The 16,838-nt window shown below is 51.3% G+C and overlaps 2 protein-coding genes across 2 annotated transcripts in view; one reads left to right on the top strand and one right to left on the bottom strand.

Moving 5' to 3' along the window:
• Positions 1-10,369, top strand: part of FANCM (FA complementation group M) — an 82,899-nt gene extending 72,530 nt beyond the window's left edge. Inside the window, exons 18-24 of the mRNA XM_035900443.1 lie at positions 232-388; positions 1,764-1,870; positions 4,357-4,923; positions 5,691-5,897; positions 6,340-6,517; positions 8,599-8,890; positions 9,484-10,369. Coding sequence (XP_035756336.1) covers positions 232-388; positions 1,764-1,870; positions 4,357-4,923; positions 5,691-5,897; positions 6,340-6,517; positions 8,599-8,890; positions 9,484-9,631 — 1,656 coding nt within the window. The 3' untranslated portion in view covers positions 9,632-10,369. The remainder of the gene's footprint in view (positions 1-231; positions 389-1,763; positions 1,871-4,356; positions 4,924-5,690; positions 5,898-6,339; positions 6,518-8,598; positions 8,891-9,483) is intronic.
• Positions 10,370-10,710: 341 nt separating this feature from the next.
• Positions 10,711-16,838, bottom strand: part of MIS18BP1 (MIS18 binding protein 1) — a 60,465-nt gene continuing 54,337 nt past the window's right edge. Inside the window, exons 14-17 of the mRNA XM_035900444.1 lie at positions 14,475-14,617; positions 12,300-12,448; positions 11,571-11,655; positions 10,711-10,951 (exon numbers count right to left, since the gene is read on the bottom strand). Coding sequence (XP_035756337.1) covers positions 10,850-10,951; positions 11,571-11,655; positions 12,300-12,448; positions 14,475-14,617 — 479 coding nt within the window. The 3' untranslated portion in view covers positions 10,711-10,849. The remainder of the gene's footprint in view (positions 10,952-11,570; positions 11,656-12,299; positions 12,449-14,474; positions 14,618-16,838) is intronic.

The raw sequence follows: 16,838 nt of genomic DNA, 5'->3' as shown, positions 1-16,838 counted from the left end.
GGTGGGACAGTCATTTGCACGCTGTCATGTACTTCACTGAACTGTGTGTTCTTTATGTCACTGTTCCCCATGGTGGATTCTCTTTTCAAAGGCAGAAGCCCAATATCTGTGACATCTAAGCAGCTGATGTTCTGTGGTCATGAACTGATTTATCAGAGGTCTCACGTGTAACATCAGTTAATTGGAGCCACCTTCTAACTGAAATGTTGTTTGGGTTTTTTTCCTGTTTAGAATGCAGCAAGACAGTTTTTAGATGAAGAAGCTGAGCTGTCCCAGCAAGATGCAGATTGTGTTTCATCTGATGAGAGTGATGTTGCAGAGGACAAGCTGAACTCTTCCCTTGCTCAGTTCCTGAATGATGATGAGGAGGTCACACAAGTGTTAAATGGTGAATGAGGAGAGTTGTTTATGCTTTTAAGATAAGGGGTGTTGCTTAGCAAATGGTGTATGATAGCTGACCGAATGGCCATGCCTTAATATGTCAGCATGTGTCGGCTAAAAAGCAGTAACTTCCTCAGCTGTGGTAAATCTGCTGCTTTTGATTATCTGTTCGTACCTTTTCTGTTTGTATTCACATGGGTTTCTTATGTAGAAAGTTCCTCACTGGAGCCCTTCCTGTGCAGTAGAATTGTAGAATCGTTTGGGTTGGAAAAGCCCTTTCAAGCTCACCAAGCCCAACTGTTACCCCAACCCTGCCAGCCCACCCCCAAACCCCGGCCCTCAGCACCGCCTCTGCCCGGCTGTTCAATCCCCCCAGGGCTGGGGACTCGACCCCTTCCCTGGGCAGCCCCTTCCAGCCCCTGACAGCCCCAAGGGGAAGGAATTGTTCCCCATGGCCAACCTCACCCTGCCCTGGCACAACTTGAGGCCATTTCCCCTCATCCTATTGCCCTTTACCAGGGAGCAGAGGGCGACCCCCGCCTCACTGCAGCCTCCTGTCAGGCAGTTGTAGGGAGCGATGAGGGCTCTCCTCATCCTCCTCTCCTCCAATAGCTTTGGGCAGGCTGGAGTCAGATCTTCAGGGATTGCGGGGGCAGGAGATTGCCTCTTGCTAAGTCAACCACCCCCTCACACACCATTATGGCTGACCAGAAACACAGTTTTCTGTTTCACTTAGAAATTTCTGAATCTTTCAGGTCTTCTGTTACAGAAAGACCTAAAATATGAACATTAAAGATAAAATTACGGTGTTGACACCGACAGAGCTGAGAAGCTAATGCTGGTTTTTGGCCAAGATGGTTTACTTATCCCTGTGCTTATGAACCTTGTCTTTCCCTGGGATATTTCCATGATGGAATCATCCTTTTACCAGTTAAGATTCCCAGATGTTCCTGAGGATTTTCCTTCTCCACTGAAATTGAGTTGTTGCCTTTAAGATCCTGTGGTGGGCTTCAGCAAACCCATCCCTTTCTCATACAGTCTCTGAAATCAGTTGTTGTGTCTGTTTTGGGAGAGACCTGCAAGAGGGAAAACTGAGTAATTTGGGTTTCCTGTGGTTAACGTTGCCCTTCTCCCTTTTCCGGGCATCCTGAGCTCTGCCTGCTGAGAAAACCTCCAACAGGGCAGCTTTCATGACGGCAAGCTGGGTAGACTTGATCCTTGGCTTTAGGATTTTCAGAGGTGTCTGGAGAACTTTTGTTTTGTGAAATACAAGCTTTTGGGAGACTGTAAAGGAATTACTTGGTATGAAAAAATGATGTAACAATTAAATATTATATCCTTAATAATACTGTGTTCTCTTTTATCTTCTTGTTTTAATTCAGACTGTGAGATGAAAGGAGTTTACCTGAAATCTGTGCGTAGTCCCGCTCTTGGCAATAGATACAAAATGGTTCATCGCGAATTCAACGACACAGCAATTTTCTCACAGGTATGAAACGAAATGACTACTGTCCTTGTGAAATTCTGATTGCTTGGGGCCGTGTTTAGGTTCTAATCCTACCTTGAAGTGTAGTTTGTAGCCTATTGTTGCTAAATAATCAGTTCTAACAAGGACTTTTGACTTCATTTTGATTTTTAAGTTAAAGTGTGCAGACATGTATGCTTCTATCAAAGCACACACACCCCGTTCCTCAGCCGGAGAGCGGCTGTCAACCAGGCTTTTCACTGAAGGGTGGCGATCGTTGTTGATCGATGTAGGATGGCACGGTGCTTCCAGGCTGGGGAGCTTATCTCCCCCTCTCTGCTGTCCTCTGCTGTCACAGGGGACGCTGACTGACACCTTCTGAGGAAGAGTCCTCTCGCCCAGCGCGTGATGTTTCCAGTCCCTTAACCCACTCCCCATTCTGCTGAAACAAGCAACCCCAAATAGAGGCGTAGCAGCTTGGGTGCGTTCCTGTGACCCAGCTCTGAGGTCAGATGGCCCTGCTGTGCGCTTCTTGCCAGACAAACAGCAGTGCCAAGAGGTCAAACTTTCTCTAGCAATTACAGGGTTCGCTCCCAAAATGTAAGGTGGGAAATGAGCAAATAAAGTAGCGTATTTAACAGTGCTTATTGCTGCTCCTCAGCAGTCTCTGGCAGGGTGCCTCTGGCTGTCCAGTGTCCCCCGTGTTACTGGAGACCAACCCTTCACGTGGTCCCCAGGTGCCAGCTGTGCCCCTGCCATGTGGGGTGACTGCTGAGCACCAGTGACTCTCCAAAGCCGATCCTTAGCCGAGCTCTCGCCCCGTTACGGGCAGTAGCGTTACGCACTAACTCTGTGTACTCATAAAAGTGCCAGTGAAACGTTGCTGGAGCTTCTTCCAAAATGTCCACTTCTCATCCTGGCCGCTCCTGGCTTTGTTTGGTTTCTCTCACGCCTGGCTGTGTTCCCCCTCCATGTGAACGCTGCACACTATTCAGCTGAGGCCTTTCCTATGTCATCTGGGCTCTGGTTTGCTCTGAACTCTTCAAACAGCACGCGACGTAAATCACTTGTGCAGTATTCCACACAGAATAGGAAAAACAGATGCTCAGGATGCTTCCTTATCTCTCCTCACCCATATTTGATGAAAAGGATAAATCAGGGGGTTTTTTGTTAACACACAAAAATTCAGGTTGTGCTCCCTGATTATTTGCAAGCAGATAAGAAGAATGCACGGGACTCGGTTTCCAAGCAGCCTCGGTTTCTGATGTCAGTTTTGTTGTTGCTGAAAATGCAGAACTTGAACTCCCGTTTCACTTTACACATTGCAAAGGCATCATAAGGTACTCGTACCAGCAAGCCTTGTGTGCTGTGCCGTTTGTTATGCGCGTGGTGCAAGGCATGGAATCCGCCTTTCTTCACGCAAAACCGCCACTTGTCCCCTGTGTGCAAGCTCAGGGTCCTTCCCCCGGTGCAAGGCGTGCAAAGGGGACATTCCTGTCTGTCATTCCAGCCTGTTTGATGTGGATTAGCGAGCGACTCTCGCTTCTACTGTGATTCTACAATTAATATTCCCATTAAAAGCTTTCTGGTGATGAATCATGGGCCTGACCAAAATCTGAGTGCACGCTCATTCCAGACACAGCTACGGGTGCGTCGGGCCCTCCAGGGAAGTGGCTCAGGAACTGCAGGGCGTATAGAATCATAGAATCATAGAATGTTTAGGGTTGGAAGGGACCACTAGTGGTCATCTAGTCCAACCCCCCTGCAGTGAGCAGGGACACTGCTAACTAGATCAGGTTGCTCAGAGCCCCATCCAACCTGGCCTTGAATGTTCCCAGGGATGGGGCCTCCACTACCTCTCTGGGCAACCTGTTCCAGTGTTTCACCACCCTCATTGTAAAGAATTTCTTCCTTATATCTAGTCTAAACCTACCCTGTTTTAGTTTAAAACCATTTCCCCTTGTCCTAACACAGCTGGCCCTACTAAAAAGACGTTCCCCATCTTTCCTATAGGCCCCCTTTAGGTACTGGAAGGCCGCAATCAGGTCTCCCTGCAGCCTTCTTTTCTCCAGACTGAACAAGCCCAACTCTCTCAGCCTGTCCTCATAGGAGAGGGGCTCCAGCCCTCGGATCATTTTTGTAGCCCTCCTCTGGACCCGTTCCAACACTTCCATGTCCTTCTTGTGCTGAGGGCTCCAGAGCTGGACGCAGTACTCCAGGTGAGGTCTCACCAGAGCTGAGTAGAGGGGCAGAATCACAGTATCCAGCAGGGGAGGTTTTGAGGGGTGCAAGAAGCCCCTGGGCCCTGCAGTGCTTGTGCGTAGGATGGACTGGATAAGCAAAGTGCGTTTATGGGGAGGAGCAAGATCATTTTAGTGGTTTAGTGGTGGGATGGCAGGGTTAAAGGTTGGACTTGATGATGTTAAAGATCTTTTCCAACCAAAGCGATTCTATGATTCTATGCTTTACGGTGTTTCGAAACTTACTGGGTTTGGTTTTTCCCCCCTCAGATTCCTGAGCAAGACCAGAGTTATGCAGAAGACAGTTTCTGTGTTGGAGAGGAGGAAGAGGAAACTTGCAAAAAAACTGAATCTAGTGAGGAGGAAGTGTGCGTTAATTTTGATCTCCTAAACAATGAGAGTTTTACGAGTGGAAGAAAACAATACCTGACTCGCCGCAGGAAAAAACTAAACCAGGCCAGGATGGAAGAGAACTGCTCTGTCCCAGTGCAAAAGAAGAAACCGTCCCGAATTATTGTTCTCAGTGATTCCAGCGGGGAAGAAACAAGCGTCAGCAATGAGAAGCCCGTGAGAACAGACCATTTCTGGGCAGAACAGGGAAATGCTGAATTACCCAAGTCAGTGCCTTCAGTCTCTTCTGCGCAGCACAGAAAGGTTGCTGGGGAAATCAGCGTTCATCAGGCTGTGGAGAGCAAGAGCGAGATGCTTCTCAGCTTGAAAGCGTCGGTATCTGAAATGCTGGATTTTCAGCCAGACCACCAAGCCAGGAGCTCAGGCTTTCCACCAGCTGTTGCTAGTACAACTTCGGGGAAAGAGGATCTGCAGGCTCCCACCGAGGTCGGTGTTAATTCAAAACAAGGGCTTTCCTCTCACCTCACCTTTCGCTAAGGAATCCCACGCGGCGGGAAGCTGTCCTGTCGCGCGGTTGGTTTGAGGGCTCTCAGCCGTACGGCAGCAAGAGAGAGTGTGCTCCTGGTGAGGAAGGAGCAGGTCCGTGCTGCTTGCACTGCCCTTCATCGTCCCCCTTTTCTTTGTCGTACTCGCAGGGTAACTCGGAGAGCATCTTAGTAGTCGATAAATAAAAATTGGGGATTAGATACTGGCTTGAGTCTGACAGTCGTGGAGGAATATGGATCTATTTCAAATAGCTGAGAGTGTCCGCTAATTCTTTGGGGTTTGTAGCTAAAAAGTACTTGTTTGCTGTCCTAAATTCAGACCCTTCGTAGCCTGGGGTTGGATTCCTGATCTCTTACACTTTTCTGCCTGACCTGTATCGTTTTCAATATTCAGTTTTTGTTGAACTCGTTAGGGAAGGCTTCATGCTTTTGTCATTCAAGCTGCTAAATAATTAGATCAACTAATTTGGGAGATTGTTTACAGGGGATTAATTTGTTAATCTGAAAGTGTTAATGTTTTGCAATATCAAAAATACATATTTATTTTTTTAAAAAGATTTTTTTAATTGGATTTAAAGAAGCCTGTGGAACAAAGTATCTGTTAAACATCATTATTTGAAAATCATATTTTTATTATTGGTGTGTTGTTCTTTGGCCTTGTGCTTCTGTGACCTCTTGGAAATACCATGTGATTTTCAACATTTACAGGTGGGAAGTTCTTTGAAGAACACCCGCAGCAGCACTTCAGTCCCACCTCGTTCTGCTTCCACAAACCCCTCTTCAGCTACAGCTCCATTTTCACGGGACCCTCTGGAGAAAGCACCTTCACTCTGTATTCTGGTAGACAGCCGCGAGATCTCCTCTGGAGCAGAGGTGATTTCTTCCCTGAAGGCAGTTCACGGCGTAAAGGTGCAGGTGCGTAAAGGTGCCCCTCTGCTCTGCTCTGGGGAGACCTCCCCTGGAGCCCCGCGTCCAGCTCGGGAGCCCTCAGCACCAGGAGGACATGGACCTGTTGGAGCAGGGCCAGAGGAGGGCTACGAAAATGCTCCGAGGGCTGGAGCCCCTCTGCTATGGGGCCAGGCTGGGAGAGTTGGGGGTGTTCAGCCTGGAGAAGAGAAGGCTGCCGTGTTATGCTAAAATAAAGCCAAAACGAAGGTTTTGTTGGTCACCTAGGCCAGGTTGGATGGGGCCCAGAGAGGAGGTGGAGGCCCCATCCCTGGGAACATTCCAGGCCAGGTTGGACGGGGCTGTGAGGAACCTGATGTGGTTCAAGGTGTCCCTGCTCCTGCAGGTGGGTTGGGCTGGGTGACCTCTGGGGGTCCCTTCCCACCCAAACCATTCCATGGTTCTGTGATAGGTTTGCTTGCTGAGCAGCAGCGATTACATCGTGAGCAACTGCATGGCGGTGGAGAGGAAATTCCTGTCAGAATTACTGAACTCTGTGAACAGGAATAAACTCACCCAGCGGATCCAGCGCCTGCAGAGCACGTTTGACAGAATATGTGTGATTGTGGAAAAGGACAGGATTAAACCAGGTAGGTGTTCCTGGGCGGGGGCACCACGGGGCCGCGCTGGTCTCTGCTCAAGGCTTGCACTGGCCCCGCTGGCTTTGTGTACAGTGCGGGACAGAAAGCAGACTGAAAACCTGTGCTTCAGTCTCTGTAGGAGTGTGACATTAATGAGGCCAGCAGCTGAACACTGAAACTTGTTTAGCTCTCGAGGGCTATTTAATACAGGCAGAGACACAACTGGATCCAGAGGGATGCATTGCTTGCTAATTAGTGAGGCAGGGAAAAGCAAGCTAACTCAAACATTATTAACTGACCATATTAACCTGTGCAAGAAAACCCCAAGTTCAAGACAAATTTCAACAAGGAAGGTGAGAACAGTAGAATAAAGGAACAAGCAGAATCTTACCTATGCTCGGCGCTAAGATAATAGTGGACTTGAGAAAAATATTTTTTCCTAGCAGTAACCCAGTGAGTGGTACCTGTCAAACCACTGGGGAAAATTCTCAGGGTTTAGAACCAGTGAGTGATAGCCAGCCTGAGCACGCCGTCACACATACTGAGTCTACCTCCAGATTGTAGAGACCAAACCACGTAGTGGCTGCCGCTTGAGCAAGCGAAGTACTGATGGAGCACGGGGTCCAGTTCTGGGCTCCCCAGATCAAGAAGGATGAGGAACTCCTGGGGAGAGTCCAGAGGAGGGCAACAAGGATGATGGGGGGACTGGAGCATCTCCCCTACGAGGAAAGGCTGGGGGAGCTGGGCTTGTTCAGCCTGGAGAAGAGAAGGCTGAGAGGGGACCTCATCACCACCTACAAATATCTCAAGGGTGGGGGTCACGAGGACGGAGCCAGACTCTTCCCAGTGGTGCCCAGCTCCAGGACAAGGGGCCATGGGCACAAACTGCGGCAGAAGAGGTTCCAGGTGAACGGAAGGAAGAACTTGTTGACTTGGAGGGTGATGGAGCCCTGGCCCAGGGGGGCTGTGGAGTCTCCTTCTCTGGAGATCTTCAACCCCCGCCTGGCCGCTGTCCTGTGCCCCCTGCTCTGGGTGAGCCTGCTTGGGCAGGGGGGTGGCACTGGGTGAGCTCCAGGGGGCCCTGCCAGCCCCTGCCAGGCTGGGATTCTGTGAAGATAACCAGCTGAATGAGATGAGGTTTTAGGAGAAAGACAGAAGATCACTCCTACAAAGAGTTACTTTGGGAAGGCTGCGTTTGAGCTATTGCCTCGTGTCACAGAGCACAGAGCAGAGGAGTCTCAAAGACGCCTCCTGACTTGATGAAACATTTGTGGAAAATTCAAGACTATTTATTTCTTTAATTTTTTTCGTTTGGACAAGCCATTCGTTGTAATCCTAAAGTCCAAATTATGCAATCAAATGATTCTGCTAAGGCTCTCTGTTCTCAGTGCCATCTAGAAAATAATTGAGAGGTTTTGCTCGCACCTGCATCGCCGAAGATGAAACTGGAGCTCACAGCTCCAATGAAATTACAGGTGTTCTGGGATATAAAACTCCACTATTGAAATCAAATTGTTGTGGATGCAGCTTTGTTTTTGTGGCATAAATCTAATTTATTGATGGTTCAGATGTGGAAATGATGATAGAATTGGTCGCTGAAGATGTAGCTTCTCAGCGGGGGCTGTAGAGAAGTGGATTGTGTTTGAGCCGCCTTTTCACCCCGCTGCTGAAGGTTCTGTTGATGGCTTTGTCCTGTTTTTCTCATCACGCTGTTTCTGGAGCGCTGCTGGTTTCTCGTTTGACCGTGTTCAAGTGCGTTCTTACTTTCGGAGCTTTACCAAACTTCTGATTTGGGCTGTGCTGTTGTTCATCACCTATCACGTGTTCCTCCCAATCCTCTCTCCTAATGACCCTTAGTTTGGAACTTCAGTGTTAATTCCTAAACTCTACCTCTCAAATGGCCGAGGAAATCCTGCCCCTATGACCCCTCCTGCCTCCTTTCCCTGAGATGCTTTCCCTCATCTTGTTTTTGGTTGGGAACTCTCAGAGCAGGGGATCTTTGAGCCGTTTTGCTTTGTGATTCATATTGGATTTCTCATGGTGATTTGGCACTTAAATCTCACCGAGTTTTCTGTATGTTAACTCTGCAGGAGAAACCTCACGATTTTTCCAGAGGACGCAGTACTACGACGGCGTGCTCTCAGCCTTGGTCCAGGCTGGGGTCCGAGTTCTCTTCAGCGCTTCCCAAGAGGAAACTGCCGGTTTGCTGAAAGACCTGGCTTTGGTGGAGCAAAGGAAAAACGCCGCCATTCGCGTGCCAACGGAGGTGGAGGGTCGCAGGCGGGAGATGCTCAACTTCTACTTGAGCATCCCCAATCTCAGCTACCTGGCTGCGCTCAATATGTGCCATTACTTCGGCTCCGTGAAGAAGATGGCCAACAGGTAACAGCAAGGATGTGCGGCCAGTGCTCGGGGGCCTGACTGCCCCTTGGCTCCGCCGCCTCGCCGGGACCCCCTGCTGGGGGAGCTGCTCAGGGGGATCCTTCCCGGTACTGCCGGAGCTCCCCGGGAGCTTTCCCGCCTCCCGCCCGCGCCGTTCTTTATGCACTTCTTCAGGCTGAGTGGACCAGGGCAAGGGGCTCTGCTTCTGCCACCCCTCCTACTGCCCCCCCTTTCCCTGCCCCTCTCCCTGTTCCCTCCGCAGCTCTCAGGCTTGCTTGGCGCTCGCAGCCCTCAGGCACCCGCAGAGGCGCCGGCCGGCAGCTGGTGGTGTCATAGAATCCCAGAATGGTTTGGGTGGGAAGGGACCCCCAGAGGTCACCCAGCCCAACCCCCCTGCAGGAGCAGGGACACCTTGAACCACATCAGGTTGCTCACAGCCCCGGCCAACCTGGCCTGGAATGTTCCCAGGGATGGGGCCTCCACCCCCTCTCGGGGCAACCCCTGCCAGGGTTTCACCACCCTCACTGGAAAGCGTCCCCGTTGCCCCCTTGGCACTGGGCACCCCCTGGCAGCTCCCCCTTTGTCTCTCACAGCTCCCCGCTGGACATCGCCGCCGGCGCCCAGGTCAGCCCGCAGAAGGCGGAGGAGATCTACCGCTACCTCCACTACGGTTTTGAGGCGCAGATGCTGCCCGAGAGCCTCTGCGCGCAGGGGAGAAGCAACGCAGCCGCCAAGAGCTGAGGGCAGTGAAACTTGCGTTCCGCACCCCCGGGCTGCTTTCTTTTAACTGCACTTTACCGAGTTCTGATTCACTGTAAAATCTGTAAATAAATCCTTGCAGAAACAGCAGGGGCTCCTGGCTGCGCGACAGCCGCTTCTGTCTGTCACCGAAGGGAGGCTGTCAGGCAGGTCAGTGCCCCCAGGGGGAGGGCTGGCTTTTGTCTGCTGGGTGCCATTGTCCCAAAACCTCTTTAAAAAGGAGCCCGATGGCTGAGGTGTTTTGGCAAAGCAAAGCTTTCTGGCTTAGGCCAGAAGGGACGGAGCCCACCTGCAGTTCCTTGCCACCACCACATCCCTGCGCACAAGCAGTGCCTGTGTTTCCTAGGAAAAAAAAAGTGGAATTCCAAGTGTTCCTCATTCTTCTTGCCCATGGCTCTGGAAGGTTCGCTGGGTTTGAAGCGGGGATGGACAGGCCCAGGGCAGGGGGTAAGGCCCCTTGCCCAGCGGCGGCCTCACAGCCGCCATCTCCTCCCTGCCACCCAGGCCTCCCCTCTGGGTTCCCCCCAGCACGGAGCCTTCCTGCAGGCAGGGCCAGGGGCTCCAGCGTGCTGCTGCCATGCTGTGGCTACCTGGCAGAGGAACTGCTTGGTTTTACTCCTCCCTCTCTCTTCCTGGAGCATGTTGGTGAACAGGCCGGCACAGAAGTGAGGGGGGCGAGCAGGGCCCAGCGGCCAGAGGAGCAGCCAGCCCCGGTAACAGGATGACCGCTCGCGACTACCGCTTCTTCCCCCAGAGAGGCAGATCCGTAGGTGAGTAGGATAAGCCTTGTTCTTTTTTATTACATTAAGGACATGTAAAAATTCAGAGTCAGTAGAGGAAGTTAAAAAGTAATTCCAAATAGTTACAGGCTGTATCAAATTTATTGTACAGACGCAGTTCAGAAAGATATTTTATCTTAAAATGAATCCAAACTTGCCAGTCACTGGACTCCGAGTACACTTCTCCCTCCCCAGGAGAAACAGGGCAACAGCGAGGAGGAGGCTGGGCAAGGAAGTGCTGCTTTGTACCCACGGAAGGGACAAGCGTTGCTGCACAGGCAGGGGGAGGAGGAGGGAGGTGAAACACGTCAAGGCTTCCAAACCAAACTGCCACCATCACGGGAATCCCAGCTCCGAGGGGCGGCCAAGCCCCTTTGCTTCGTACCAGAGGCACCGAAACGAATAAAATCCATAAAGTTCATTAAACAGAAGAATGGGAATCGTTGTTTTCTTCGTCGGACGAGTCTGCTGGCTCAGCCAGGAAGAGCTTCCCTACAAGGGAGTCCTGCTGCGCTTCTGCAAGGAGAAGAGGGGGCGGTCAGGGCCAGAAGGCGGAGGTGCCCAAACGTGCGGAACACGCACCGAGCGCCAGCAAGCGACGGCGGGGGAACGCGGCAGCGCTCCCGCGGCCCTGCCCTGTCGCTGTGCTGCAGTTCCCAGCTAACGACTTAAACTGCTCAACTACCACCAGTGCTGTCCCCAGGCTGCTCCTGGGGCCTCAGCCTTCCATGGACAAGCCAGAAGAATTATAAAGCCTAGGATACTGCAGGAATAAATACATAAATGGGCGGGCTTTCTGGTACAAGGTGAGGGTTACTGTTTTCTCTCCCACTGTACCGAAGCACGTAACAGGAACGCAATGTACCTAGGGGTCACGGGGTTCAAGAGCAGTTACAAATCCTGAAAACAAAGCAGCGTATCTAAGCCTGACCCCAAACAGCTCTTTTCTAACAAACAGAACTTGGCGCCAAGAGCAGCAGATACAAAGCCCAGGCGTTTGGGAGGAAGCAGGGGAGGGTTCCTGTTTTCCATCTGGAATATGCACCGCCAGCCTGCCATCCCGGGCTGCTTCTGCCTGCTGCTGAGCCAAGCTTTGCATCGCTAAGGCGGAACTAGGCAAGGCTCAAGGGAATCGGCATTACCGGCTGCTTCTTGACGTTGTCCCAGGTGCCTCTGCTGCCCCGCGTGTTCTTCTGCATTCGGAACACGTGCCTGTCGCAGTCAGTCCTGTGGAGGTAATTAAGCACGTTAGCGCCACTGGTGCGCCGCCCACGGAACCCGCCGGATACCGCTAAAGGCACCGTACATACAGCTCAAATTCAGAAAGAAAATTAGCACGGCCACTAAAACCAGTTGTTGGCCAATGAAATACAACAGCAGCTCTGGGAGCGAAGTGTTGCGTTAGATCGCATGCTGGAACTCCTAATGCAGGTGTCGGGCAAAGCTTCATCATCCTCCCAGATGATGTTCGGTTCTTGTCCGTTAGATAAAATGCCAGTTACTCTGCAAGTTTCGAGATGATTCCAGTTTCAGCAAAGCCTGAAGCAATTGGGTTAACAGGTTTAAGAGTCACCATGAGCGGAGAAACCTCTGCTGAGGCTGAAGCCCAATCACGACCTTCTCCAAGAGGACAAGGAGGGGCGATGGGCTTTGTTTTCATCGCCCACACTCAGCTGAGCAGCTCAGACTGCGCGCAGGGCTTCCTCTCAGGGAACCCTTCTGGGGCTGCAGGATTTACTGTGCCTGCTCGAAGTCTGGGAGTGAACTGGCGTCCCAGTTCCAAGAGCGACCTTTCTCAGAAGACAGAAACCAATCTTGGGGAAAATGAGCAAGGAGGAGGTTAGCAGAGGGCCAGCAGGACGAGCTCCTACCTGTTGATGGGCACCAGCATACCGGGGCTGATGTGCTCGCACTGAGGGGTTTTCACCATAGGGAAAACAGCTGAGGAGGGGGTGATCGGGTTGTCCGTAAGTGCAAAGTCCTCGTCGTCATCATCATAGCTTCCCCGGAACGCTGGCAACTACAAAGCCACATCAGAGCAATCAGTGACCTGCCCTTTTGAACAAAAGTCTGCTGAAAAGGCACCTCCTGGGGCTGTCTCAGAGCGGCGATGGGCCACAGCCTCTTCGCAACCCTGGGAACCTTGGTTGTGTCCCTCTCCCCCCGGGGGAGGAGTCCCAGGCTCGCTCTCCTCTCCTTAACAGGCTCCGTGCCCTGGCTCGCCTCAGGTGTGGTTTTGACTCCACCATGTCCCTCCTGAGGCGCAGAAACCAGCAGTGTGCACCGTACGCGGGTGTGCAAGGACTCGACATGGCAGCCAAGCGACGCCTCGGTCTTGCTCCTAATACTCCTCCCGCTGATGCTCAGCATTTTGCTGGCCTTTTTTGGCTGCTACCACACCTTCAAAAAAATAATTTCTAATTAAAATGACAAGCTCAAAGCTGAGCACTACTACTCGGGAGGAGGATTTCAGGATTACTCAGTGAACTTCTGGTCCTTCTATTTTGAAGAGAGAGGAGAACTGTAACTGGCATCGGGGGTGAGCAGGGACCAGGACAGTTGTTCACTGCCTTTTCCCCGTGAGAAGAGGAGGACAAAGCCAGCAGGTGCAAGGTCAGAACAAATAAAGGCCTCTGCTTCGCACAGCAAGTAATTCAGCTCTGGAGCTTAGCACAAGAAACGGCAGCTGTGAAAAGTCTGCATGGGTTCAAGGAGGGGCTGGGCTAGTTCATGGAAGGGGAATCCAGAGTTCTCCCTGGAGCTACAGCTCTGGCCGTGCATGGCAAGGAGGCCAGCTGCTTTTGCACAGCACCAGCTAGGCAGAATGGACTTGGAAAAGAAAAGAAGGGAGAATCTTTTTGAATCACTGGCTGCAGCTGTGTTCTACCAAAAGCAGAGTCTCCTGGAGAACCCCTCTGCAACAACAGGGTGTCATGGACAGGGATGCATGGATTCTTTCACAGCCGATCCGCCCAGAGTAGTCATGGGGACTTCTCCATAGCGCACTGCGGTTTATAGAAAGCAGGGAAGTTACCACTGCCTAAATTCTGGCTTTCCCATGAGCCGGCCTTACTCTACCCCTGGGTGCATGCCAGAGTGAGAAACGTGCTCTTGCTACGAAGAAAACCCACGAAAGAACAAATGTATGACGAGATGCCCAGGTGGGGTTGGGAGTCCCTGCTGGAAGGGCGGCACCAGTTTTAGCAGGCAGAGCTGCTTTGGTAACAGCAAAAAGAAAGACGCATCATGAAATAGACTTCAAAAATTCTCTACGGGGGGGGGGCGGAAATTCTCTTGATAAATGAGTGGCTTTTCTTTACAAATGAAATCAGCGTCTTAACTAACCTCACCACAGCGAAGGGGAGGTTTACCACTGAGGTCGGGGAACGCTCTCCAGCTCTGGGGCTGCATCTGCCAGCTGTGCCTGGGGCTGCAGGTGGGGCAGGAGGGGAGGGCACACCACCTCCCTTGGTCCCCAAAAGTGAGCCTAACCAGGGAAACGGGGCAGCTCCTCAGCCCAAACAGGCAACAAAGAGCAGAGGGCGAGCAAACAACAGGCATGTGCCAGGGCGTGAGGATATCGGGGCTCCCAAAGAGAAACCCACCCCCAGGCAGCACCAAGAGGCACGTGGTTTTACATGTGAGATGTGCCGAGGAGAGAAAGAAAAAAAAAAAATCCTGTGAAGCATCTGCGTGACTTCAGGAAGCACCTGGTTCCACAGCACAGGATCCGGTGGCCGTCCCCGGGACAGCGCTGTCACAGCACAGCCGATGCTTCCCAGCTCCTCCCGCGTGGGGGCGGAGGGGACACCCCCGCCACGGCGGGTTTTACACGTCCATTCGGCAGTAATCCTCGTCTGCAGAAGCCACGCGCCACACGGTCTCGCTGCCGGCAACCGAAGCATCGCGATAACAAATCCAGGAACTAAGCCTCTTCCCCCAAACCCACGGGGCTCTATTGATGGAACTGAACCAGCAGACTTGTAACACCCTTCCAACGCCAGCCAGCAAAGCTTACCATAGGTACAGCGCTTTCCCACATTTACCTTTACTCTTCGGTTCTGAAAGGGCGTCGCGGTGAAAACATCGTCATGGTTGTCCTTTGGCAAATGGTCCAGGAAATCTCTCATCTGCTGCTTTCTTTTGAGGGTTCCCACTTTGGCAGTTATCGTAACCGGCTCTTTCTTACCTACAGGAATCAAAATAATTGTTCCAAGACATCAGTTGTGTAACATGGTTTTTACATTTGCTAACTACAACGGTGCTGGTGATAGAGTTCCTTTGTGGAAGCATCTTACAGCTTCTTTGTGATCCTTTCAGTTCCTACACAATTTATGCTTTCAAAAAGAATTTCCCTCCTACATCTTAATCAGAAGCTTACTCTAGAGCCTCGCATCGCTGTTGCAAGCGTCACGCGTACCTCAGCAGTTCTGTCGCTATTTTAACAGAATTATCCGTGCATCTGCATGTCAGAGACAGAAGACGCTACGATTCATCACCCGTGTCGAGAGGCATAAGGTGCTCAGAGAAGGGCTCCACTGCACAGAGACAGATTTCATATCCTTGACAGGAGGTTTCCAGAACGCTCATCTGAGGCTGCCGCACGCGCAGTTGTGTCCTGTGCAAACCTCAACCCAATTACCGCACCCAAGCGATGAGCCACTAACCCTGCAAAGGACTTTGGCACTTCTGCTGGCGGATGCAGTCCTGTCCTCTGCTTTCCCTGACGCTCGACTTTCAGGGCACATTTAGAAGAACACCTTCCCAATATCCTCATCTTCAGACAAAACCTAAAATAGCTGCTTACACAGACAGTCAAGTAAAGAAGAAAATGAATCCACAGTTCAGAGATTTTCAGAAGAACGAAGCAGCTTTGTGCCTGTGCTAAGGTTCATCGTTAACAGGATGCGCTCGCCTCCTGAGAGAAAGCCAGGGAACAGCTCCTCGCTGCCAGGAGAGACCCTATCATGCAGGGCCGAACTTAGTCTTTGCTTTGCTACAGTCACTTTGGAGTGTCTTAGCATTCAAAAGGCCCAAGTGAGTCCAAGAGGCCCCAAACGTCTTCCTCAAAGCAAAAAAACCCTTAAAACCTCTGTGGCAGACTGACCCCTTGCGAACGCTCGCTAACCAAGACAACTGTGTCGTCTTAATGGAGAGGCCGCAGTCTGAAAATGGCAAATGCTGGGTGAAACAGAAAAAAATTCTCTGTAGGAGATGAGCAGCGGAGAAGTGAGCAGCAACATTAGAAAAAGCTTTCATAATCACAGAAGTGCAGGGAATCTTGGTACCATGCTAACAGTCAGGAGGGTTTCTGTCTATGCTCCCAAATGCTCGAGAATAACGCCAGCACTATCAGAGCTGAACAAAATGTGTTGCAAAACTGATGGCCAGCAGGTTCTCAAACAAATTCTGTAACTGCAACAAAAATTTAAGAGGAACATTCAAGTAAAATTAAAGCGCATTGTCCCGCGCTTGAACCCTCAATCTGGCGCTTTTCCAAGTCCGCACAAAATGGCAGTTCACTGACTCCATGGGCAGGGAAACCCGCCGAGATCTTCTGGGCTGCTCTCCGTTATGGAGGCCACAGAGCTGGAGCCAAGCGATCCCGCGTGAAGTCCAGTAACCATGAGTAACCTGGCTCCCCTTGTTTGGGCAGAAAAAACGTTCTCAACAGACGGAGGCTGATGCACAGCTTTAACCTCCGAGAAACGTCACCAGAATTGTCTTTACCCACGGCCAAGTAACCCTGAAAGCTTCAGGTTCCCGCGACTGCGCGACGGCATGTCTTTGGCAGCTGGCGTTGCTATGACATCGCTTTCCTTACCTAAGCACTTACTAAGTCATCGTAACCTTCTCCATGTTAAGTAACTGGATTGAGCAGCATCTGCCTCTCCCTTCAGGGCGTACTTGCTATCGGTGAAGAGGAATTACTGACTCCAGAACTGGACAGAAACCAGCAACAGGCAGGTCCGTGCCAGACACCAGAGAACGTAACCTCGCTGTGCTCACTCCACACTGCCCCTGGCGCCCACGAGCGCCCCGTTATCCTGCTTGGATCCATAGCTCTACAAGGGCTCGTTACCTGCTGGGCTCCAAAGGCCCCTTAAGGTAGAAATAGCTATTTTCCCTTAGGTGGCAAAGCCAGTTTAAGTCTTCCCATCATGTCAAAAACTAGAAAACTCTAAAAATAACCTTTCTCTTCTTGTTACTTCAGTCATTTATGACACCCTCCAAGCTCTGCAGCAAACCTTTATACTACAGAAGATAACCCTCTTGGCAATCGGGCTCTGATGTGTGTTTATGTCTGTATCTCCCATTACACAGAATCATAGAATCGCTTTGGTTGGAAAAGACCTTTGAGATCATCGAGTCCAACCTTTAACCTAACCCTGCCATCCCACCACTAAACC

The sequence above is a fragment of the Egretta garzetta genome, unplaced genomic scaffold (genome assembly GCF_000687185.1).
Source record: "Egretta garzetta isolate BGI_Z169 unplaced genomic scaffold, ASM68718v1 scaffold28, whole genome shotgun sequence".
NCBI classification, from domain to species: Eukaryota; Metazoa; Chordata; class Aves; order Pelecaniformes; family Ardeidae; genus Egretta; species Egretta garzetta.
This window is presented reverse-complemented; position numbering and strand designations above follow the sequence as displayed.